The sequence below is a fragment of the Triplophysa dalaica genome, chromosome 7, assembly GCF_015846415.1.
Source record: "Triplophysa dalaica isolate WHDGS20190420 chromosome 7, ASM1584641v1, whole genome shotgun sequence".
Classification (NCBI taxonomy): Eukaryota; Metazoa; Chordata; class Actinopteri; order Cypriniformes; family Nemacheilidae; genus Triplophysa; species Triplophysa dalaica.
The window spans coordinates 4,282,440-4,308,372 of record NC_079548.1 but is presented as its reverse complement, the minus strand read 5'-3'; the positions used below and the strand labels follow the sequence as shown (position 1 = coordinate 4,308,372).

Sequence of the window (25,933 nt, the reverse complement as noted above, 5' to 3'; positions counted from 1 at the left end):
GTCCTGTCACTTTAAGACAGTACTCCTAAATCATCTTATGTATATAAGAGATGCCTGCCAACAGAATCTGTATCTCCCATTTCAACCTCTCCACCACTATGGTCAACCAAAGAGTGGCTTAAGGAGACGCACATTAAATGTCCTAGCCAGTCTCTAGACCCTAGTCCTATAGAAAATCTGTGAAGGAGGTTAAAACTACAATTTACTGAGCGGCAGCCAAGAAACCTTAAAGATTGACAGAGGAGTGGACTCAAATATATCCTGACACATGTGCAAACCTGGTGACCAACTATCAGAAATGTCTGACCTCTGTGCTTGCCAACAAGGGTTTCCACAAAGTTATGTTTTGCTTGGGGATCAAATTCTTATTTCACTTACTGAAATGAAAATCAATTTATAACCTTTATATAACATTTCCCCCTGATTTTTTGTTGTTGATATTCTGTCTCTATCAGTTAAAATAAACCTACCATAAAAATGATGGACCCTTCATTTCTTTGTAAGTAGACAAACTTAAATCATCAGGGGATCAAATAATTATTTCCCTCACTGTATGTATGATTAACAATAGTTTTAACATGTGTCTTTTGTTTTAGTCCTCAGTTTAGGCATTGACTCTTTGTTTCCAGTATAAAATAACAGCTTTATCTGGTTTTGAGAATCTATATATCACTATGTTTTGGAAATGTTTGAGATTAAGCTTGAGGGAGCAGTGTGTCTGTGTGTGTGTGTGTGTGTCTGTGTGTGTGTGTGTCTGTGTGTTAAGTGGTGGAATGACTATCTGTAGGTGACCAGATTTATAGATATGCTAACCGTGTTGTGCCTAAACTAGGGCTTCTGTTGTCTTACAGTATTGAAGATATGCTGTGAATTGGACATCCATGTGTACTGTAGATATTATCCAAATTATCTTTGGCTTATTTGTATCAGTACCTATTGTGTGATTGCTCCTGTTTGACATGTCGCTTATTGCTCCCTGACCTCTCTGTAATACTCTTTGGATAAAAGCGTCTGCTAAATGACTAAATGTTAATGTAATTATATAGTTCTATCATTTTGGTTTTGTAACAATTTCTGAACCAGCTCATGCAGACCGAATGAGAAATCCATTTATAAAGCAGAGTTATATACACTGCCCGTTCAAAAACAGTCAACAACAGCATGAATTCAACTAAGCAAATAGGTAAGAGCCTCCCATTGGATTTGAGGTCTAGGTTCAACAACGTTATGTGCCCAGAGAATGAGGTCAGTTGACTGAATGATCAAGTTATGCCATCAATGGGTTCTTTCCTTCCTGATGGCACGGGCAGATTTCAACATGACAATGGCAGGATTCATCAGGCTCAAATTGTGAAAGAGTGGTTAAGGAAACATATACATCATTTTCACTCATTGGCCACCACAGAGCCCACACCTTGACCCTATTGAGAATCTTTGGGATGTGCTGAAAAAGACTTTGCGTAGCGGGTAGACTCTCCCATCAATACAATATTAGTTTTATCGTTTAGATTTTGTAACAATTTCTGAATAAACTCATGCAGACCGAATGAAAAACCCATTTATAAAGCAGATTAGTTTTTGTTGAGAAAAACAAGCACATCTAAATTTTCAGGTGAAAGTCGAGTCTGTAAAGTACCCTAGGTGTCGACAGAGACACTTACATACAGATGTCACGGTTTGTGAAGCAAACACTCAAGACAAGCAGATACTCCAAACTGGTATAATTTAATCCACAGAGACACAGGAAAAAGCACAACACCATAAACACATTCAACAGCGGACAAATAACAAGACCAAAGGAATAAGACAGTAAACAAGGGGTAGACAAGTGATGGGAATAGTGTCCAGATGATGGGGATCAGAGTTATTCTGCTATTTTTTTTATAATTGAGGAACATAAATTGATGAATTGACGAAATGCATGCAGCAGGCAGTGAGTAGCTGGACTGATGCAACTCTGTCAAACACCCGCAATGCCCCGTGAAAAAGGATCTTTGTTAACATTTTTACTTATGCTATTACACATGTATGTTTTCTATGTCTGCGTGTCAGCAGAGACCTTCTGTAGTACTTTGAAGAGGTCACATTTCTTATTCTTGACTGTCTGTGTCTTTTAAGTGTTTATTGTAATGGGTGACTTTTGTTGGAAAGATACTATATCATCATAAATCATCATAAATTACTGTATACAGAGGGATCTTCAACCCTGGACCTGGTGAACTACCGTCCTGCAAATTGTAGCTCCAACCCTGCTTCAGCACACCTTTCTGTAATTATCAAGCAACCCAGGTGTGTTTGATTGGGGTTAGAGCTGAAATCTTAAGGAGAGTAGCTCACCAGGAGCAGGGTTGGAGACCCCTGGTATTCAGCATACTGCATCTCTTAAATGTCGTACATTGCAACAGATATGTCTGCTTAAATATCACGCACTGTTAACAATAAGCAGTGGTTCGCGCCGACATACTTGCAATAACTTAAAAATGAAGGACTAGAGGTGACTCTTATTCTGCCTGGCAGAATTAAGTCCGTACAGAATGGTGAGCGATTTGACCAATCGGGTGAAAGGGGCGTTACAGCACCGCCCACATGTACGAATCCCATATTGAGTCCGAAATCCGTTTTTTAAACGACAAACGAAAAATGAAAAATCGGGGCGAAATCTAATTTTTCGTTTGTTGAACTAAACGAAAAATGAAAAAACGAGTCATTTTTCAGTTTCCATTAATTTATTTAATATAGGATATCAAATGAATAAAACGTACACGGACCTAGTAGCATTAGTAGTTATTAATGTTTTAGTTGCATTTCAACATTACAAGCAATTATGTAGAATGATTTTATGTAGAAAACGGTAAATCACAGAAAAAAATAGAAGGTACAGATGTAACAGTGAATACTAATGTAAACATGTCTTTAACCATGGGAACCATGGGTAACTCGCTTTTATTTACGTTTTTTTAAGCCATAACTTGAAAAACATAAACTCCCCTTAAATTCTTAAGTTATGTATTAACATGTATACAGATTTGTTCCATTTCTTTCATTAAATGTAGACGTACATTATCTGAAAAGCTGGAATTGTGTAGAAGTTTGCGATATACTGTGTATTTCATCGGTTTAAGGGTTCTTTAGCCCAGGGATTCCCAAAGTAGACCCGGGGGGTCGTGAGGCCGCAAGGGTGGGGTCGCAAGATGATCTCAAGATTTTTTTCTTTATTATTAGAAATACCATTTGTAATCAATAAGTATAACAAAATATTACAATATTAGTTAAGTTAAAAATGAAACCAGGCAAATAAAAAGAAATTTGCTGACTGCAAGAACAAGGGCTGGCAAATAAATTGGCGAATATAAAATGCAGATCAGATGTTCAGCATATTGTCTATGCCTTTGTTTAATGTTAAATACCCTCTTATGTGTAAGTTGTGCTTTGTGTTGAGTTTTTTTATTCACTGATTTGAATAAATGTGTAATCACCTTTCCCAAAAAATGCTTTTATTTTGAAATCATATCCTCATAGTAAGATCAAAGTTCTGAAGGAGAGCTGAAGGTTCGTCTTGCAAGAATCACCTCGTCTAACATGTTCATGGCACTTTTAACATTGTTTGCCCCAAGTTTTTATCCATATCTTTTGCCAAAAAATATCTGAAAATGCCTCACTGCATACTACAATGATGTATAATATAGATTGCATATAGATTTAGTGTTGTTGTAGTATAAATGTAAATGTCTTGTGTAGTGTATTTCACGAGTTGCGTGTAAAGCAGCAACACTTGCTGGTCAGTTAAAATCATACATAATGGAAAAAAACATTCTGTGAAAATATAACCTTAATATGTCATATATAATAAGCACATGTTTGTTTGTTTAAATTGTTATGAGAACCTTAATTATAACAGTTTTTTTCAGCTTTGTTGGTTAAATTAGTCTCATTTGTGTTCCCTAATTAAGTCTCTCCCTTAGTTTATCTCATAATAAGCATTTTTAATTATATAATGTCAATTGTATGTGAAATTCGATGAAAATAACGTTTTAACATATTTTTACTATATGTATGTAACATGTAAATTGACCTGCCATTCACGTGATGTCAACAGCTCGATAATCGATCGCCGCCGGCAAATCGCTTTTATTTTGAAATCATTTTTTTTACTTAGTTAATAAAAAAGTTGTCCTTTCGAAAGACACTTTAAAACACAATCAAAGTTAAGCTTCAGGTGAGTCCGGCAATAAACACATTTGGTCTAACATGTTTATTAAAGTTTTCATGTTTTTTGATACAGTTTTTGTCCATCGGCACCTGTGCAGTGCGTCTTGGTAGTAAAAAATAGCCGTAACGTTAAATGTCTGATTGCCTACTACAGTGACGTACGTTAATGTCATTAACATAGATTTTATATAGATGACGTTTTTTTGTATTTACTGTAGAAATGTGTTTGAATTATAAATTTCGCGAGTTTGCATGTAAAATATCTAAACGATGGTCATTTTAACAAGTTCTCACAACCGACTGCTTTATAAATATTTTTTTCTTGTCTTTTTAAGCAACGTAGCTTCATGTTCATCAGAGATGAAGCTCATTTGTGTGACTCTACTCATTATTAGTGGATTTGCAGATTCAAGAGCAGGTAACTGTTTGTGTAATATTGGTTTACTGGTGCCAAGGTTTTGTAGCAATCAATAAAACAGTATTTGATGTTTGCATGTCAAGTTCACATCTTTGCTTCGCTCACTGTGAAGTGTAAAGCACTTGAAATTACACACTATTGGCCTATATGTACACATTTTTGTACAGACCACTGTACCTCGTTACACTGTGGACTTAATAACTGCATTGTTGAGTATTTTTTAATGGTGGCAAATAAAAAAAATTGTGTCAACTTTTAATGTCAATAATTTAAATTTAATTTCAGTTCTTTGCATGTTTTCTGTCTCTAACAGACAAGTTTGATGTAGTGGGTCCTGCAGCTCCTGTGGTGACTGTTTCTGGTGAAGATGTGATTCTGCCGTGTTCTCTCAAACCCAACATCAGTGCTGTGAACATGAGAGTCGAATGGTTCATACTTAGTCTGAAAGGCTCAGTAGTTCATCTGTATGAAGATCATGAAGACAGAAACACAGATCAGCTTCAGTCCTACGGAGGAAGAACTCAAGTGTTTAAAGAAGAACTAGAGAAAGGAAACACGTCACTCAAACTCTCAAGAGTCCAAATCTCTGATGAAGGACTTTACAAGTGTTTTGTTCAGTCCAAATCCTGGTATGATGACATCACTGTTGATCTCAGAGTTGACGGTGAGCAAACACATATATTTTAAAATGTCCTTGTATAGAATTTTTAATGCCACTTAGTTTGTTGTCAAACTAAATACTTCATTTAAAAGTAAAGAATTTCTATCGTGTCTCTTCAGCAAGTCAAATCTAAGCATGATTTTTTGTTGTGTGTAGCTGCAGGAAGTGTTCCGGTCATCACTGTAGATGGGTTTGATGGTTCTGGTGGTCTTCATCTACAGTGTGAATCTAAAGGCTGGAACCCCGAGCCTGAACTTGTGTGGCTGGACAGTGAAGGAGTCACTTTAACATCTGAATCTACAGATACACACAGAGACGACACAAATGGATTCAGTGTGAAACACGCGATCACTGTATATAACAGTGACACTAAATATCACTGCAGAGTCAAGCTAAGACATCACATGGTGGAGACTGAGATCATTACATCAAGTAAGATCAGTACACACACACTTTTCTTGTTATTTAGTTTATTGGGGGGTTAGGTTTAAAGGGACACTTCATCCAAAAATGGGCGTCATCATTTACTCATCTTCGAGTTGTTCCAAATCTGTATAAATGTCTTTGTTCTGATGAAAACAGAGAAGGATATTTGGAAGAATGCTTATAACCAGACAGATTTTGCCCCCATTGACTAAAATAGTAGGGAAAAATACAATGGTAGTCAAATGTGACCAAGAACTGTATGCTGTCCTACATTCTTCAAAATGTCTACTTTTGTTGTCAACAGAAATTATTTTTCCTACTGTGGGATCTATGGGGGGCAAAATATGAACAAAGAAATGTAAACACATTTGGAACAACTCAGATGTGTGTATATGATGACATATCTTTCATTTTTGGGGGAAGTATCCTTTTAAGGATAATTCACACTGATTCAACTAACATGTTTGTTGGATAAGTGTGAATTAGGCTTTTTTCCTATTTTCATAATAATATTATTAATTAATATTTTATTAATAAAAGCTAAAGCATTTAAAAAGCATTTTAGGGGTAGAATTTTTTGTTGTAATGACTTACTTTTTTGTATTATTATAATTCTATACTATTTCATTATTTTCTAACAGTATATAACAATTCAAAGTGTTCAATAAACTGAGTGTCAGTTTTGTTTTATAGGTAAAATGTTTACCTCTTGGAAGACATTAATGATCCTGATTTCAGTTGCTGTTTTGTTCGGTATGATCGCTGGAATACTTATTGTGGTGATGATTCACAAAAAAAGAGGTAACATTTTTATCATTGTAGGATGTTAGTATGTTGAAAGGGTGTCTTTGAAACCATCTATATATAAACAAAGGATATATGGATTATACGCACTGAAAAAAACCTTCCAATAACTCTGCTACTAGATTTAGTTATGGTGTGATCATCTGTATCTCCATTTTCATTTTCATTTTTCAGTGTTGTATCAAGTTTTACAGGATCAGAAGAAGACTACACAAAATGGTGAATTTAAACATATGGCTTAATTTGTCTATTATTTCATTACTACTATTTGTTCATTTAAGTTTGTACTTAATCAATTATCAATCATTATTTAATCCTTGATTGGATTGGACTCTGTATAACTTCACACTTTCCTGTCTGTCTGTTTTTTTAGAGATCACAATCAAGAGAAAATATGCAGGTAAGTTAAAGTTCTCTGACATCATCATTGCCATGAGAGATAATGTGCATCCGGGTGGTTGTTATTGCAAAATACTCAAATGCTAGGACGCTAATGCAAAAATTTTATTACACAGCTAGATGAGAAAGTGATTGGACACGAATATTGATTTGACATTTTAATTAAAGAAATTTTTAACAAATTGAAACCTGGCAAGAGTAAACGCATTAACACTTCTGCTTTCCCATCACATATTACATTGTTTCGTCAGTACAGTTGAATTGGAGTTTTATTCTAACATTCAAAGTTGTTAAGAAAGAACAAAGTACGGTGTGTAATTATTAGCGATTCGAGGTTGAAAATATTAAATATTTAACATTATTTTTACATGCACATTGTTAAAAGCAACATCTCAATATTTTAGCAGTGAACGTGACTCTGGATGCTGATTCAGCTCATCCACATCTCACCGTGTCCCATAATTGGAAACAAGTGAGATTTCAAGACGCACAATCAAATGAAGAGAAGGAGGAAGATGAAGAGCAAAATTGCAGGTTTGATATACGTAACTGCGTCCTAGGAACATTTGAAAGTAAAGATCAGTTTTACTTTGAGGTGCACATGTGGAAGTTAACTGACTGGGATGTGGGCGTGGCCAGAAAATCCATCAACAGGAAGGGCTGGATCGATCTAAATCCTTCGAATGGATTCTGGACCGTTGGAGTGAGGTTCGGAACGATGTATCAGGCTTGTGGAAATCCGCATGTTCCTCTTACCCTACACGTGAAGCCTAAGAGGGTGGGGGTGTTTGTGAATTATGTGAAGGGTCGGGTCTCTTTTTATGATGTGGAGTCCTGGTCTCATATCTTTACTTTTACCGGTCAGTCTTTCAATGAGGAACTAAATCCATTTTTTTGTTTGGGTTTCGGTGAGAGCAATGCACAGGGTGTCATGACCCTTTGTAATGACTTTTAAGAATCTTAAAAATGGATTCTGTTTAAATTCCGGTTGCAAACTGATATTTCTTTGCCAAAGCCTTAAGTTGGTCAGAAAGGGACCCAAATTTCACTTCTGTCTTTGAAAAGTAGTTTTTTGTGGTGTACCGTTTCTTTTATAATGTAAAGAAAACTTTCTGTGAAAATGTAACCTTGATAACTCCAATGATAGTAAAATTGATGGCTGAAATTTTGTTACCGCATAAATAGATTTTGAGACTCCAGCCAGGATTTTACAGACTGTCACATATATTTTAATTAACCGCTCACAAAAAGGACTTTAAACGATCAATTTGGAGATTTTGGTGGCATCTATTGGTGAGGGTGTGAATTGCAACCAAAGGCTTACTCCACCCTTCCCTTTCGAAGCACTACGGTGGCTGACACAGGACAAAGATGTCGTCACGTTTTCGCTTCTTTGCTGAAGGAGATAAGGTATTTAAAAAAAACGTTCTGTAGAGCAGTTTGTCCGTTCAGGCCTACTGTAGAAACAACATGGAGAATTCCATGCAAGGGGACCCACAATGTATGTAGATAGAAATAGGTCATTCTAAGGTAAAAAAATATAACGCTTCATTATGTCTTCATACAGCCCTGAAGACGTAGTTATCTGAATATTATATTGCAATTCTGATAATAGATCTACACAATTACACACTGGACCTTTAAATTCTCAAACGTGTTTTTCTATATGTGCTGTATCCATGGAATGCAGAAACTTAGCCTGTACATTTACTATAAATATGTTTTTTGTAATGATTGTGTTTTAACCTCTGAAGAACAACCTTAATGTCCTTCTGAATCCTTGTACCTTCATATTTTGTGTGTTAAATATTTTTGCCATAAACAATTATTATTAGTCACCCGTCGTTCACTGGGCTTTGCAAATATCTATCCAAACAAAAGTATCAAAAAGTGAATGTCAATTTTAACAACATAGTTTTTCATTGTTTTTTCCATTTCCTGAAAAACACTGAATTTGGATATCCCAGGTTTCCGAAGGACTGCGTCGATATGACATATTGTACTGTTATTTATATATGTACATTTTGGCTGCAAATTAAGCTTGTAAAAAGATTTTTTGAACTTAGAAAATGTTGATAAAAACTGTGTTGATGTGTGACAGCAGGAATGCACAAAAACAGGTTTTGAAGTGCTGGCTGTTTGCACAAGGGTTTCATGTTTCTGTCCGGGTGTATAGGATGTTTCAAGTCTCCTTGTTAGTCTTAAGAATATTCCTCACAGCAATAATGATACAAATTGCTAAAGTATCATTACTCAGCCAATCTCATATAGTGAGAAAAACAAAATGTCTGTGTAATACATTTTTATTTAGGTATTTCTTATTATGATCTACCGTCCCAGTTGAGCAGCAATAAATAAAGGTAAAACCAAGAAATGTTTCATATCATTCCTTCTGTTTGTTGTTGTGAAGACAGCCAGTGAGTTGAAAGTAAGCAATAGATGAACAGAATTCTGATTAATGTTTTCCCACCTTAACTGTATCGTGTACACACACAAAGAGCCATATACGGGACATATCTATAGGGACCTGAATCCTGGAGTGATGACATCACTGTTGACGTCTGGGTTGAAGGTGAGCAAACTCACTTTATGATAAAAAACAACAACTTGACATTACAAAATGTTTATTCTCATTTTTGACAGATTTTTATGTGGTTAGAGATTGCACTACTCTTACATTTACTGTTTTTAAAAGTCAACAAGTTTATTAAATGAATGTTTCTTATCTATGATCTGTGTAGCTGCAGGAAATGCTCCGGTCATCACTGTAGATGGGTTTGATGGTTCTGGTGGTCTTCATCTACAGTGTGAATCTAAAGGCTGGAACCCTGAGGCTGAACTTGTGAGGCTGGACAGTGAAGGAGTCACTTTAACATCTGAATCTACAGATACACACAGAGATGACACAGATGGATTCAGTGTAAAACACGCGATCACTGTATATAACAGTGACACTAAATATCACTGCAGAGTCAAACTAAGACATCACATGCTGGAGACTGAGATTATTACATCAAGTAAGTACTATACAGACTTTGGCAACATGCTTATTTGTACTCATGTAATGAAATGTTTTGGTTGGGCTTTTGCAGATAAAATGTTTAACTCGTGGAGGGCATCAGTGGTCCTGATTTCAGTTGGAGTTGTGCTCAGTGTGACCACGGGAATACTGAACTGTGTTCGCTCACAGAAAGAAAGGTATTGCTTTTCATATGTCATACATTAGACAAATTGTATAATCAAGTGGCCCCTTAAAAGTGTTTTGACACTTACGCTTCACCCTATTGAATGACGGTTCCATTGGACGCACGTGCCTGACCCGAAGTTAATTTCCGGTAGCCTATGTGTTTGGTTATAATACATCAATTTATAATATAATAATACAATAATTTATATTTAATTTATATTAATGTGATTTTACATCAATATTTTATTGTACATTCATTGTATTTAATTAAAACCACTCAACAGTTATTGATTCTTTCCGGATGAAACGCGCCATTTTTTGCTTAAACTTATTATTTAGATGTTCAGTTGTTGTTCCTCATTTTTGTGAACTAATTTACATGTTTTATGATTTTTCTCTTGTCTCAATAACTTTCTCAAGAACACTATCAGTTTTCACAGAGTCAGAGGACAAAAGTACAAAATGGTGAATATTTTATTTATTTTAATAAATAGGCTTGTAAGCTCTTTTTTAGCCATTCAATATAAATTAACATGCTATATGATTATGTAGTTTAATAAAATGGGTTGTCTTTGATTTAATAACTATTCAGATTAAAAAGTCATCCTACTATTTGCTCAATATTTCAATAAAAGGTAAAGTTTTGGGGCAGGGTTATGGGTGGGGCTTCGTTATTGTTTTTCTTTTTAATAATCACACTTTTTGTGTGATTCACTTTGTATGAATTCATATAAAAAGACAACTAGACTTAAAAGTTCTCCTATGAGATCAGGTTGGTTTACTTTTTAGTCCAAATTATTGATTTATTAGTAATAAAAAGAATTATTCAGCCTTTGGATAACTCCTAACTATCTTGTCTGTTTTTTTAGTGATCATCACACATTTGAGAAAACATGCAGGTAGGTAAAAGTGCTCATAATTTAAAGATCTACTGAAATGCACAATGTTTCGCTTGGCTCGTAATTGTTGCAGCTAAATATTTTTTATTACTATATACACACAAAAACAGATTTATTGTTTTTTTTTGGCAGTGAATGTGACTCTGGATTCAAATGTGGCTCATCCACGTCTCGTCATTTCTCGTGATGGGAAACAAGTTAGAGATGGACACAAACCTGAAAATGTGGAGAATAGAGACGAAGAACAAAATGAACGGTTCGGTATATGTCTGTGTGTCCTAGGACAGGAAGGATTTACCTCTGACTTTTACTATGAGGTGCAGGTAAAGGGAAAAACGGAGTGGGATTTAGGTGTCACCAGGGAATCCATTAACAAGAAGGAGAAGGTCAGTCTGAAACCTGCAGATGGACTCTGGACTATTGGTTTGAGAGAGGGGATCTATCGAGCTTGTGGGTATCCGTACGTCTCCCTTTCCCTGAGAAGAAAGCTCCAAAGGATGGGGGGTGTCTGTGAATTATACGGAGGGTCGGGTCTCCTTTTATGACGTGGAAGCCATGTGTCATATCTACACCTACTGTGGTCAGTATTTTAATGAAAACCTTCGTCCATTTTTTTGTTTGGGTCCTTACTGGCGTGAAAACTCAACGGTGCCTCTGATCATCTGTAATGATCTTAAATGACAGCAAAAAATAAATGTCAATAAATGTTACACTTCAAAGTAAGTTTACTACTTTAAAAATACGTGTTATAGTAATGTACAATAATTTGAAGTGTGCATAGAAGTATGAAATTATGTGTCATAGCTTTATTAACTGTAAATGAGCAAATATATGTGTGTTATTTCTATGTATGACAGATGGGGGCAATAGAGAGTCATAGAGAGCTTGGTATAATCCATCTGAAATTTAATGTGGGATTTCTCATTGCTTTTCTTAATAAAAACAACCTGTTATAAAACACATTTGGGCTTTTATTCTGTTTATATTATCACAGCTAACTTAGTTTAATGCAATATCTAATCGCCTATTAGATAATACTATTTTAATGGATAAGTGCTGAATTCATTTGTTGAAAGTGGGATTTTTCCCACCAGAAAAGCAGGAGTTAATGTCTGGATTCAGTCAAATTAAAAGTATTTAGTAAATGTTTTCGTAGCATAAGTAGTTATTAATGTTTTAGTTGCATTTCAATATTGCAAGTAGGATATAGGTTTCTGGGTTGAAGGGCTAACTATCAAATTTCTGAGAGCAGCATAAGACAAGAATTTTCACAATAGACTATAAGGAAATCACTTAAAATGTGATTTGTGCTAAATGTTACAGTGTATTTTACATTATTTATTCTTTATGTATGTATTTATTTACTGTGATAACTGATGGTTGATGTTACTGTTAACCCCCTGTATGACATTATTATCATGAGTCAAGTGTCCTAATGAAGAAGAAAACAGATGTTTGGATCTTTATAAAGCTCACACATGCGTGAGATAATACTCATATTTAAAGTGAATAAACTGTTTACACCAATCTCAGAGAATCTGTCAGAGCGAAAGAATTCTGATCTGGTGTATAAATCAGACTGAATTCCCAAAGTAAGAGTATTTTTTTAATGTACTCAAACTGAAACTTTGCTACACGAGGAAAAACTGGAAACATAACAGATCTGAAAAGACTTATTTTAAAGGGTTTGAAGACTAAACTGTCTATGTACAGGTGAATAAAAGATAATGAAAATCTTTTTATGTAAATGTTCATTTGCATTGTTGAATTATGGTGATATTATTTCCAGGCTTTCAAAAGACACTTCAGATAAGGTTCAGTTCTCTATTTGAATGTTTATGGGATTTTTGGTTTTATTGTCTGTTATGTGAAAATCACGAAGTTAGATTATTAAAAGCTAGAACAATCTTTTCTCAACCGTCTGCAAAATCAGAGGATTTTTTCAAGTCTGTAGCACAGACAGTTTGTTTACATCTCCAACACAAAACTGTAAGCAATACTAAGAGTCAACCCCGCCTTACAAAACACTAATAATAAACAACATTCCTGAGTCATGTATAATTATAAACTACAGCTCTCAACTTTTACAGTTGAATTGAACATTAAACATTTAAGCTCAATCTTTAGTGTTGCATCATTATTATAATGTTTTTACAAGTTCACTCTCTTGAGAAATACACAACCTTAAAAACTTTGCTATAAAAATGTGTTTTCAATCTCAGCCATCCATTCTTGGCTGTTTCACCTTTAAGAAGCCCTTCTGCTGCAGTCTGCTTCTCACATGGCTTTCAGATTTCCACGGCCACGTGTATCATTCACATCACTTCTTCTCCGGTCTCTCATACATAAGGTATGAATGACATGTAATAAAACTCAGAATACTTTTACAGGTTTTGACATTTAAGAGAGTCAATTGCGAGATACAAGTATGAAAGTAAAGTTATATGAGTGTTGTGTGTGATACAGAGAAGCATGTTAATCTGCTCTCTGAATGAACAGAGATGTTGAGATAATCTCTCAGAATGCTGACGTGACTGAATTGAAAGCTCACAGCACACATGGGACGTCTGCATGTGCGGTCACAAAAGTAAATAATTAGCAATAAGAGACATTTAATAATTCATTTCAGCATTCAGACAGAAAAATTGGGATTTCAAATATATAATTTAAATTTGTATGTATGGTTAGTGTGAACTATAGTAAAGGAAAACAAAGAGGGAGTGAACTCATGTGTGAACATGCGGCAGTGCCCGTGTGTTCCCTTTTATGGGTTGATGACAGCGTTGGAAAGAGGACGGGCAGTGATGGGCAGCTTTAATCCCTCTTATGATGCTCAGAATATATAATGTGGATGTGGGTGTGTGTGTCCCGGCATGGTTCAACACACACACACGCTGAGGTATCAGACACACAGGTGAGTCAACCTGCTCTCAACATCTTCAATAAACAAATGATTTGTTAGCAGAAAATGGTTAAGAATACTGTTTGCATGGATCAATTTTATGGTCAATATATGAATGTCTTTGTATCACATTACACAATACAAATCCATGCAGGTGCACTTATTGAAAATCAGTTTTTGAGGAAAATGTTTTATTAAAAGTTTTGTTAATAAATTATAAATTGTTTCAATTTGTTAAACATACATTTCATTTTGGATTTTGAGTTTTATAGGCATGTCTATAGTTAATGTGAATTGACTCCACACTGCACATCTTCCTAAAATTGACCAAAGGATGAAACGGTCTAAAATGTTTATTTGGTTAAATCAGTTGTTATGAAATGCTAGTTTTGTGACTTTTCTAAATACATTTTGGAGTCCCTGTAAGAACCTGGATGTTAATGGTTCATGTAATTATAAAAGGAAAAGTTGAATGTCTATTGCAAATTCTGCTTGTTGTGCATTGACCTTCATGTAATGAGATTAATTCTGTGGATTGAACAGCAGATCGGAGGGGGACTAGATCACTGTAAGGGGATTAAAGCAACATCATATAGCCTAGACACTGAATTCTCAGGAATTATTATTATACTTTATATATTTCAATATTAAAGGGATAGTTCATCAAAACAATGAAAATTCTGTCATCTTTTACTCACTCTCAGGTTGTTCTGAACCTGTATAAATGTATTTGTTCTGCTGAACACAACGGAAGATGATTTGGAGAATGTCAGTAACCAAACAGATCTCATCCCTCATTTACTGCCATAGTAGAGAAACAAAAGTCAATGGGCGATGAGAATTGTTTTGCATTCTTCCAAATATCTTCCTTTGTGTTTAGCAGGAGAAAGACATTTATACAGGTTTGGAATAATCTGAGGGTGAGAGAATTTAAATTTGGGGGTGAACTACATATATTTTTATGTATTTGTTATATTTGGATGTGAACGTTTAAATTGTAAAAACATATCACAAAAAACTTGGACTAACTAATCAACACATTCATGACATTTATACAGTTTAGGATCACAGCATCTATGGCTTATTTATTTATTTTTATTTTATAATCATTTTATTGTTGTTCTTATCCATTAGTCTCTTACATCATAGATATGGAGGTCTCCAAACCCAAAGCAAGCAGCAAGGTTGCCACGAGGCCCGGCAGTCCCCACAAGGGTCCACCCAAATTCAAACAAAGATCAACCCGCCAGTTCAAGAGCAAACCCCCAAAGAAGGGTGTTATTGGGTAAATGTCTTTTTTAGTACCATTCAATTCATTTACACGTTATATTTGTGCTTGGACAGGGCATTAGCATCATACGTATTGATTGGATACATCATAACAGTCCCTATTAAATTGTTTTTCTCAGATTTGGTGAAGAAATTCCTGGAATGGAGGGTTTGGGAACTGGTATGTACTTTTATGCTAATAACTACATCGAGTTAATGCTTCACAAGTCTGGGTGCACTCAAAAACCTGGATTTCTATTTGAAGACCACCAATCAGATTTTTAACACTTAAAATGGGAAGAATAAACCATTGAATTATTTATACTGAGTTGTTGTTATGGATAGGTTAAAACAACCCAGCATGAATTCATTTATAACGCAAGGGCTTGTTCTTCTACTCATATTTTACCCAATCAATGGTAGAAAGCAACCCAACATTTTTTTTAGAGAGAAGTTAATGTGAACGTTTCGTAAAATATATTTAAAAAGACATTGGAAGCCTTTGTTCAGACCTCAGTATTCCCCTCTGAGACATTGAGATGTTTTTATATAGTTTTTTTCCTGTAACAGACTTCAACGTGATCTGTCCTTGGGAGGCTTACAGTCACCTGGAGTTACATGAGCTGGCCCAGTATGGCATCATATGAGGTCACTTCCCGTTCCCATGATCCACAACACCAATCGTCGGCATCCAATGAATGATCACGTTAATCCACATGTCAATTTTGGTCTTTTTAATGATTCATGTCAAGCTACATTGTTAGCAATTTTAAATGTTTGTTAACTGGTCATATTTGGTGATTTCGTAAATAATTTACTAAATATTAGCTCAGACCATATACAAAGGGACGGTTTCCCAGAGAGGGATTATCGTAAAACTGGACTAGTCATTAGATTAATAAGCACATTTAACTTGTTTTTTAAAAAACGTATTTTACAAAAAAACATTACTGGGTTCATCTCGATATAAAACAATCGTTCAAGATATTTTAAGATATGTCAGTGCAAGGTTTTTTTTAATAATACACCGCTCACATCTAAAGTAGTCTGGGATTAGGCCCTGTCCGGGAAAAGAGTTTTATATATTCTGTAGCTTAGGCTATTTTTTTACAAAACATCTTAAAGCAATACTATTGTTATTCAGGCAAACAAACACTGGTTATTATTACCATGTCTATATGCAATATGCAAAAATGCAGAGCACTAGAATTTTTTTAATTATGATGTTTGATTTATTTTGGTAACGTCGTGTCTTCTGTAAATATATTTGTCGGCTGTGGGCACTCTGTGTCTGCGTGTGGAGCGAGTCCCGGGAGCTGCTCTCTGTGAGAGTTCGGCCAGGTTTATTGGCCTTCGTGCACGAGATCTGATCTGACTCCATCCCCAACAGCACAGAAAGTGTTGAATGTCAAATAAAGTTGAACTTTTTAATACATTTCTGCTGTATGTCTGCATTGCTCAACCTATAGGGAAATGCTTTGCATACATGAGTTTTTTGTTGTATTGTGTGTCTGTAATACAAAGATACATGTTCACCCAAAAATGAACATTCCTTTATCATTTATTCACTGTTTTGTCATTTCAAACCCGGGTTTCTTTCTTGTGCAGAACACAAAAGAAAAGATTTTGAAGAATGTTGATAATCAAACCGAGAATCACAGAGAGCCATAAACACAAAAACACTCAAAATAGACATTTATTAAAGCATCTTATTTTGTGTTCCACAGAAGATAAAATTATATATTGGTTTTGAATGACATGCAAGAGGGCGACAAAATTATGGCATCTGTTTTTGGGTGAACTATCCCTTTACTTTTTATATTGACTGTGTACCCTGTGAATGCATGAATTCTTTGAATCTTAACATTTGAATCTATTTAATTGGCAGATATTTCAAGAGCATTCATCATTTTGTCTTTGACCTTAAACCGACACTGTAAAAAATAATTAAAAAAAAGTTATTAGTTATTTCTTTTACAGATATTCCACGTAAAATTAAAAATATATATATAATATATATGTCACTTTTTTTACAGATTTTTACAATGTATTTTTGATATACGGTCAAAATAAACTTTAATTACATAAAGACTACTAATTTACAACAACAAAACAGCGAAAAATGTGTTATTTCACAGTTTATTTCATACACCCAGCTGCATGAATTTTTTTTTTTTTACAGTTAATTTTAAAATTACAGGAAGAGACAGTAAATTTACAAAAAAACGAGGAATGCAATTTATTACATATCCTTATATTTTGTTATTTTACAGGAATTTATTAATATTATTATTAGTGTAATTATTATGTGGCTCCAGCTGAAAGAAAATGTAAGTTTTTTTAAATGATTTTTGTTACAGTGAACTTCACCAACTAAGAATAGATATTTCCTGTATTTACAACCAACAATAACAAGCAGAAACCTTGTAACACATGCTATTTGAGCATGCTATCATAAAATTGCTAAACTGCCCAGTTTATCATCAGTTCAGCATCTTCAGATGTTAAACATCATGACTCCAAGCTGATTTGGAATAACTCTGGCACAACATTGTGTTATTAAAAAACACTTTAACTGCAGTTATTATGAGTTCATGTAATGCCAAACTCTGCCCCGCTGGATCCTCTGCAGCAGACGTTCTGTTATAAACAGAGTTATTATTTGCACTCCCAGCAGAATTACGGCTACCGTCCCGATCGCTCTAGTGTTTTGCTCTATCCAGCGGGACATGCCGCCCAAACAGCCGCCCAGGAAGATCACGCTCTGGGCTGAGAACTCGTCCAGCCGCTGGGCACCGACTCCACATTGAGAGTTCCACACCGTCCCGTTCTCCAGGGGATCTACACAACAGGAGGGGGGCACGCCGCAGGCCTGGACCCCCGGAGCCGAACAGTTAAAGTACCTGTGCCAGAGACAGAGATGATGATCAGGTCATATTTAACACGTGTGATTATTAAATTAATCGTTAATATCTAAATGGTTGTTTTTAAAGGAGAAAAGCTTCACTTATATAATTCTCTAAAATAAAGTTCTGAAATCCAGAATCGGGATTGAAAAAACAAACACGGAATTAAATGACATACGCTGGAAAGGATAATAAAAGAAAAACAAGAAAGACAAAACCATGAGCTCAGTTGAAAGTTTCTCTGTTACAAATTAAGTTATATAATCTGTGTACTTAACGCAAACTTTGGACTACCGTAGCCTTGGAAACTCATAAAATGAGTAATGATGTCATCCCCTTTCCCGATTTCCACTAATTTCGCTTGGGCACTCACACATTCATTTCCCAGTCTCTGTACGTGTCCGCCCCGCAGCACTGCAGGCCCGTCTGGATCTCATCAGTGATGAACCTCAGGTCCAGGTCGTCCTGATACCGTGCCATGGCGGTCAGCATCCCCGAGCGCAGGTAATCCACGATCTGACCCTGCAGGGTATACGCTACGATCACAGCCAACACCTGCACCACCACCAAGAGCAGCAGAGCCCCAGAGAAGGTGCGAAGCAGACAGCGGTTTTCCCGTAGAGCCCCTACGCATCCCGTAAGGCTCAGTAAGGTTAGGACAAAACCGAGGAATAGGAAGAGGAGCATGGGGTCTGTCCCAATTCCGCCGATCTTCTCTTGAGCAAAAGATTCTTTATGGATGAGACCCCAGAGTCCCATTATGAGGGTCACTATGCCCAGGACGGTGAAGAGAAGGTTGCTGGTGATGAGAAGGTACTTTAGAATGTAGTCGCTCCAGCTGGATGGACCGGGTGGTCCTGAACTGGTTCCAGTCCATGACACAGCTCTGGTTAGATCCTGATGGTAAGATGAACTCGAGCTGCTTTGACTTCCTGAACTGTCATCAGTTGCCGCATAAGAGACGTGTGACAACCTCTCCGGTTTTATATCTCCCTTGTGAAAAACAAAAAGATGGGAATGTATTTAAGTTCCTTTTTTCGATGTACGGTTCAATTACACTATTTTATTTATTATTAAGGAAAATATACTTATTTTAGGGAAGTTAAAACATACTTATTGCAGAATTTTTTATCTGGTTGTTGAACACCACACACACGTCACTGTACAGACGCGAACAACGCGGCAAACCGATTGTTGCTAGAAGGGATACAGCTACGACCGGGAGTGGTGCAAAATCTCCTCATATAATTACATTAAATTGCATTAGCATACACCTACACCAACCCCAACTCTTAACCTAACCTTACAATAATCAAAAAATATAAATCAACTGTTTTCAGCGTAACAAAAATGATGCGTTATTGAAGTGCGCATGCCCAGTGGAGGTAGCTGTAGCTCTTCTAGTCAAAACCCTGGAAAACCGAGAGGTTTCGATCGGCGTTATTGATGGTCGGTGCCATCAAATCATACAATCAATCTTAAGTTTGAAGTCTGCACGTATTTCTGTTGCGTTGTCCGTAGATTTCACTCAACAGCAGCGTAGAGTCCGATTCACAACAAATGACTCTTATGAGCCGGTTCTTTTAATGAATCAGTTTGATGAAACCTTGAGCTCATCTGAATGACCCGCCGCAGTGCAAATCTTCACAAAACGTTGTCACACTCCAAATTAGTTTCATAGAAACATGCGGTAACACTTACTATATTAAAACCATGGTTCATTTTCATCAAGGAATGATGAAGAGATTGCATAATTTGTCAAGATATTTCGTTTTAAGAAATATTAGGCCTATAATATTTCAGCATTGAACCAAACAAGTAAATGTGTCAACACTGAAATCAGTTCACCCTGGTTTTAGTTTCTTTCCGACACGTTCAGTGTACATGTTCTATGAATTTAATAAAATAATCCACATGTCAAGCATGCTTTCAGGGGCCTACAACAATACATAGCACAAAAAAATGACATCTTACCTTTGTAATGAGAGGTCGGCTTTCTCCTTTCTTTGAGCTGTTTCTCTGTTCCCAGAAAAAGAGAAATCTCCTAAAAGAAAGCCCCATGCCTCCCAAATGCCAAGTGAAGACTCCTTACATTCTCAGCGAGATATGATGGTCAGATGGGGAAGGGAGTGATGCTGAGTGAGAGTGGGCCTTTACGGCATTCCAGCATCATGTGAGAGTCACAATACTGAGGATTACAGGGTCAGGGTTTAAACTGCTGGCCCGAAGGCAGAATGAAACAGCGTACAGTACTGCTCACATGTTGCTGACATGGTTAGCTGCGTAACTCTGATGTGTGGCAATGTTTCAAAATTAATCCAATTATTTTGAAAAATCCTACATTTGCAGTTTGGGGAAGTGGACATTGTTAAATATTGAAAGCAAATGTATATTTTCGTGGAATTTATTAATTGATTTATTTAATAATTGATTTATTAAATTTTGGTTTATTTGATTTATTATTATTCAGTTATTCATTTTGAGTATTTTGGTCCTCCATACCATGGTGTTCATAGATTAAATAAAAGTGAATTCATTAATTTATGTCTGTTGATACTTTTTAAGCAAGTTAATCTAAATTTCGTTTTAACTTTAGTGTTTTTTGTAATTCAACAGAAGGTGGCATGAGTAATGTCTTGATAGTTGTATTGACTGAGGAATGTCATAGCTATGATTTTTTCTATGTTCATTTTTTTGGTACAGAGGTACTGCAACAAAACTGGAGGTTAGTGTGTGTGTGTGTGTGTGTATGTGTGTGTGTTTGCTGCATCAATTAAGCAAGATTTTCCTTCTCCGATGTTCTAATGTGGGAAGTTCTAGGTTAACCAAAGCTTCAACAGTTCATATTCTTTAAGAGGTATTTTAGGAATGAGAGGGGACGATATTTTCCTTTCTCAACTCGGTGGTGAAAACATCTCACATCTCACTAAAATATTCTGAAATGTCTGAATGAAGTTGGACAAATCTCTCACCCTGAGTGTTAAACCCGTAACATACTATCAACTGCATGGCATGATAAGAACAACACTCAAAGTGCACTAGCAACCAAATGGGATGTCCCTGGCAACCACACACATAGGCAACAGTAGCATCACGGTGGTGACCTTTGGACCGCTCATCATTTGTCTCAAAACTTAATTCTAAAGTCAGCTGCAAAAATGCTTTAGTGAGGTTGAAGAAAAAAAGATTATCATAAAATATAATTTAAAAAAGAATCTATATTTTTCTTTTTATATACCATATTTTCATTATTACTTCTTAGTACAAATTGCTACTCGCTCAGATATGATAACTGTTATTCCTTTGTTTTTATGGAAATATTTCATTTTTTTCCCCATTAGTATGTTGATATATGAGATCCACCTGTTAAATCTGGCGATGTGGTGTAAATTGTGTGCCAGATCTGTACACGTGAACCAAGATTCTGCAATACAGCTCTTCTTTTACTTTCATGTTTTTTTCAGGTCATTTCCATTTATTTATATAGCGCTTTCCACATTTGTATTCTTGCAAAGCAGCTTTACATGCATTGTTAATAAATGAATATAATAACAATTGCAGAATTTGTAGTATATGTTATTTCTAAATTACTTTTGTAGAAATTACTTTTTATTTAATTTACAATTAAACTTCTACAGTTAGAATGCCAATATTTTTGTATGTTGCCAGGTAATTTCTTTCTAAACTATTGTTGCCATCAGTCAACATTGCAGCTGCATGTAAGAAGCAGAATGGCACAAGTGACGATTTGAAAAATCGGAAAACAAAGCGATCGGGCCAGGGCTTTTTTGGCCCAATGTGATGTCATTCTTTCCACAGGTCGACGTTGGCCGGGCCTGAGCTTTGGATCCGATCTTATGCCTGAAGCTACTCGAATAATCAGAGACCCAATGCTTCAGGATCTAGATCTGGGTCAAAGGTAATATTTTATGTCTGTTTTTACTGTAATCCTTCTGTTTACTTGCCAAATGTTCTGCACTTGATGGACAAAACATTTGACATGAAACAGAATAGCAGTTTTTATCTTAATATCAAAACAAGGCAAGACTTTGTGATGCTCATGAAGAGTGGCTTGGAGAAAGTCTATAAAATGGAATAAACATACATTTCTCTTCGTTTCTAATCCCATCTGTACTTCCTCGACGTCTTTGCATGTCGGACGTTTGGATTTAATGTAAGTGTGTCTGATGTCTCTTGACATTGAGGCTGTTCTTAGCCAGACAGGTTGAGATCTCGGGGAGGCATTTATAACCCAAATGTCCACAATGCTTCATGAGTGTGTAAGGTTCATGGGCGAATGTCAGACAAAAATATGAATGTATATATAAAAAATTACACAAAGAAATAAATACATGATATAATACAATTATGGGAAATAAATTAAGAATAAATAATTATAAAAATCTGTCACACAAAAAAAGTATTGTATTTATTTATTGTTCTATTTAATGTATTTATTCACTTTAATTTAATATAAATCATGTTGTAAATTGAAATGAATCTAATGATTATTTTTTAGCTTCACATGACAATTTGCTGTCATGTGCATTACGGTAATGAGAACTGGTGGAGGGAGTGGTTGTGTCATGAAATGTCATGCATCAAAATAGATATAAATATAATTTCTATGTATCTATTTTGAAGGTCGAATACGACATGTTTTTGGCAGGTGATATTCAATGTCTGGCCTTAGCTACCTTTCATATACAATTTGATTAAAATATAAAAATTGCTGTTATGGTTTAAACTTTCTCACTTCTACTGATTCCGTTTCATGAACACTTTTCATTTCGCATTGATGCTGAAGTTCTGTGTTTCTGACAGAGATCAGCAGCTGTTTTCCGAAACTCAAACCCTCTGGAAGTCTCTCAATCTCTCTTGCCGTCCCATACAGCCTGATTCTGATTGGTTTAACAGTTTCTGTTTGTTTATCGAAGAACACTTGTGGAAATTACCTCCGCTTCTTCTTCATTGTATACATTTCTAAAAAATGACCCAGGATTTATGAGCCTCTTTGCTTTTGTTTTCCCTCGAGTCATTTCATGTTACTTCACTGGTTTATTTGAGTAATGCAGAAATGGACATAGTTTTTGTTAGGTTTCAAACCTAAATGTGTATATTTTATCACACTACATAAAGGACAAAGAATGGTTTCAATGGATTTGTTTTGATCCTTTTTAGACACGAGACAGCATAATTGCATAACGGATATTATCATGTGCAAAGCGCAGACTGTATCTGTTAACAACTCAAAACATGTGTTGTGGCGTTTCATTAAAGATTATTACGACTCATCATATACTTTTTTATCTTTCAGACAAAACATTTATGCGTAACTTGTCCCTTCTGGTTTCCATCTGATGGACAATGAAATGAAGATCTCGAGACCATAAATATCATAGAAACTGTTTGTAAGCCTACCAAAGTGTTTTATTTTACAGGCCTAAAGATACAAAAACATCACACCTTGTGCAAAATCCTGTTCAACAATGAAGTTAAAGCACATCAAGGTCCTTGAGGAGATGTCATAAAGCCGTAGATGCAGTAAAATATCACTGTGTTTGATTGATTCTTGGAACACGCAGGGTTTTACGTTTTGTATTGTAGTATGTGGTCTTTTTTTATTGTCGAGCTGTTTGCGTTTTTTACTGAAATAGAAAGAAGCAAAGCCAAGACGTTGTTTGTTTCAAATGCCGAATTACGTAATGCTTTCATGACTTTGGGGAATTGTCTTGGCCGGTCATATCTGCTCTGTTCAAGAACATGCAGATTATGTAATGAAAGATTAAAAGTTCAATCCAAAACATTCACAACGGCCCATGAAATACAATCCAGAGATTCATCATCTATTTAAGTTTCTTGAATAAAACGGTTAAGTTAGATCACACCATTGCTCTAACAAGAAGGTCAAGATTGCTTTGGCAGTGAATCCCTTCAAATAAAATCCACAGGCAAACAATTCTTATGTGATTGTTTACTGCAACCCCAGAGTTTTCTTTAAACAGATAAACATGTTTTTTGTATTTACTATATGACAACCACAACAACATTCCCGTCTCTAAATAAATCTTTCTTTCATATGTTTATTAAGTTTATCCATATTTAGAAAGGCACATTTCTCTTGTTAAACATGCATGATTTGAGGTTCGAGAAGAGTTATGATTCCAAATTTGACAGTCAAAACATCCCTCCCGTCAATATCTGAAATAATGGTCTCAGGGGTGGGATTCACCTTTTTTCGAATCCTTTTTTAAATATAAGATTATGCAGCAATCCTTCAAATTGATATAAAAAAAGATGAAGTGGATGGAGCACGTGTATCCCACATGTCAAGACATGTAATATTTCATCCTTCTCTTTTAAAGAAAGGTTTCTTTAAAACAGAACGCTGGAGCTTCAGGTCTTGCCGTACCGTCTGGGTTAGATGCAGATGTTGAGCAGAACATTACAGGGAGGAGCAGGAATGCCTCGACAAGAAACGATTCTCTCCTGGAGCTGATCCCGGGCCTGGAAATGACGCGGCCGGAGTGATAAGTGCTGGATCTCTCTGTGACAGGAGTCTGGGGAGAGGTCTGCTGCAAGTCTTTAGTTAGTGTTTGGCTATTAAAAATGATCTGCTTAGTTATAAATGGAAGCAAATTGATCTTGTAAAAGCACTGTGATATATTTTCAAAAACCTAAAAGAGTTTTTGCCTTGCCTCGTTTTTGTGTCCTCTTTGAATTATCCTGCCTTGTGTTTTGGCTCGTCGTGCTTTTAGTGAGTCTTGTTCCCGTCATTTGTAGTGTAAGTCTAGTTTCTTGTTTTACCCCCCTGGTTGGAAGTCTTTTTGTTATATTCTACTATAGTTTAGTTTTCCCCCATCGTGGGTGTTTTGTTTTTCATTATAATAAATTCATTTGTTCACCCCTTCATCCCCGTGTCTACCTGCAATTTGATTCCTTCTCTGCCTCAAATTCATGACACTCCCATACACTGACGGATCTTGGGTGGGGCCAGTAGAAATCTTTTAGGTCCCTGAAGTGCCCCCGTCCTCTCAGGGCCTCTGTAGCCTACACCTGATATGCATTTTGGTAGATCGGATTTTTAATAACGTTTGAACTTTATATTGGTTAGGTCAATAGTTTTTGATGTAGTATTAGACGGTATCTAATTTTGGCAGAAATTTTTTGGAAGAAATTAAGAAAAGCTAGTGGAAGGTGTGTAGTCTATTGTTTAGGAGCCAACAATATTTAAAATGTGCGCCACTTTCTCACCATCTCCCGTTGCTCACGCTCATGAGTTATATTTGCAGAAGACAGAGAGCCACGACTTCAGGAACATGGCCATTCGTGGTGCTTGCGCATCCAATGTCCAAGCACAAAAACGTGTAAACCAATTAACAAAGGACATTTTTAGTATATGTAGCGCTCCGCAACAGCCAAGTGACCGTCCCCAAATGACAGTTTGGGAACCACATGCTGTGAGAGCTGGAGTCGAAAAGCCATATGTCGCCAAGGGACTAAACTAGATCAGGGAGAGATAATAGTGTCCGAAACTTAAAATTTGGTCATACCAAAAGATACCTTTTGTGTTTTGTTGGCTTGCTTATTGACCTTTACTCATATTTTTTATCATTACTAAACCTGCATCATCCTCCTACTCATCTCCAGTGTTTTTTCAGAAATCTGGTTGTGTCAGCAGCAATTGAAAAATGAAAAAATATTGCGCACTATACCTGCCCCTATTTCTGTAAATTGTGGCCCCAATGTGGCCCCTGCTTAAAAAAAATCCTATATCCGCCACTGCTAACAAAAAAATACTTGTTTGTTGTGTTGAACACAAAAGAAGACATTTGAAGAATGAAGGACAGCAA

At 35.9% G+C, this 25,933-nt stretch overlaps 3 protein-coding genes across 3 annotated transcripts; 2 read left to right on the top strand and 1 right to left on the bottom strand.

Annotated features, from left to right (window-relative positions):
* The first annotated feature begins 4,166 nt into the window (after positions 1 to 4,166).
* LOC130425778 (butyrophilin subfamily 1 member A1-like) lies at positions 4,167 to 11,865 on the top strand. Its single transcript, XM_056752158.1, has 13 exons — positions 4,167 to 4,216; positions 4,545 to 4,627; positions 4,941 to 5,291; positions 5,445 to 5,720; positions 6,408 to 6,515; positions 6,693 to 6,737; positions 6,892 to 6,918; positions 7,322 to 9,489; positions 9,659 to 9,934; positions 10,010 to 10,115; positions 10,525 to 10,569; positions 10,974 to 11,003; positions 11,136 to 11,865. The coding sequence occupies exons 2-8, from the start codon at positions 4,570 to 4,572 to the stop codon at positions 7,870 to 7,872; spliced, it is 1,416 nt and encodes a 471-aa protein (XP_056608136.1). The 5' UTR covers positions 4,167 to 4,216; positions 4,545 to 4,569; the 3' UTR covers positions 7,873 to 9,489; positions 9,659 to 9,934; positions 10,010 to 10,115; positions 10,525 to 10,569; positions 10,974 to 11,003; positions 11,136 to 11,865.
* A 1,388-nt stretch (positions 11,866 to 13,253) lies between these two features.
* pde6ga (phosphodiesterase 6G, cGMP-specific, rod, gamma, paralog a) lies at positions 13,254 to 15,870 on the top strand. The gene is made up of 4 exons (XM_056753563.1): positions 13,254 to 13,353; positions 15,040 to 15,190; positions 15,315 to 15,355; positions 15,745 to 15,870. The coding sequence occupies exons 2-4, from the start codon at positions 15,057 to 15,059 to the stop codon at positions 15,819 to 15,821; spliced, it is 252 nt and encodes an 83-aa protein (XP_056609541.1). The 5' UTR covers positions 13,254 to 13,353; positions 15,040 to 15,056; the 3' UTR covers positions 15,822 to 15,870.
* Positions 15,871 to 17,576: 1,706 nt separating this feature from the next.
* Positions 17,577 to 20,141, bottom strand: LOC130426762 (tetraspanin-10). The gene is made up of 3 exons (XM_056753688.1): positions 20,055 to 20,141; positions 18,454 to 19,073; positions 17,577 to 18,077 (listed from the first exon to the last, which is right to left on the bottom strand). Exons 1-3 carry the CDS (start codon positions 20,139 to 20,141, stop codon positions 17,759 to 17,761), a joined length of 1,026 nt encoding a protein of 341 aa, XP_056609666.1. The 3' UTR covers positions 17,577 to 17,758.
* Positions 20,142 to 25,933: the final 5,792 nt, after the last annotated feature.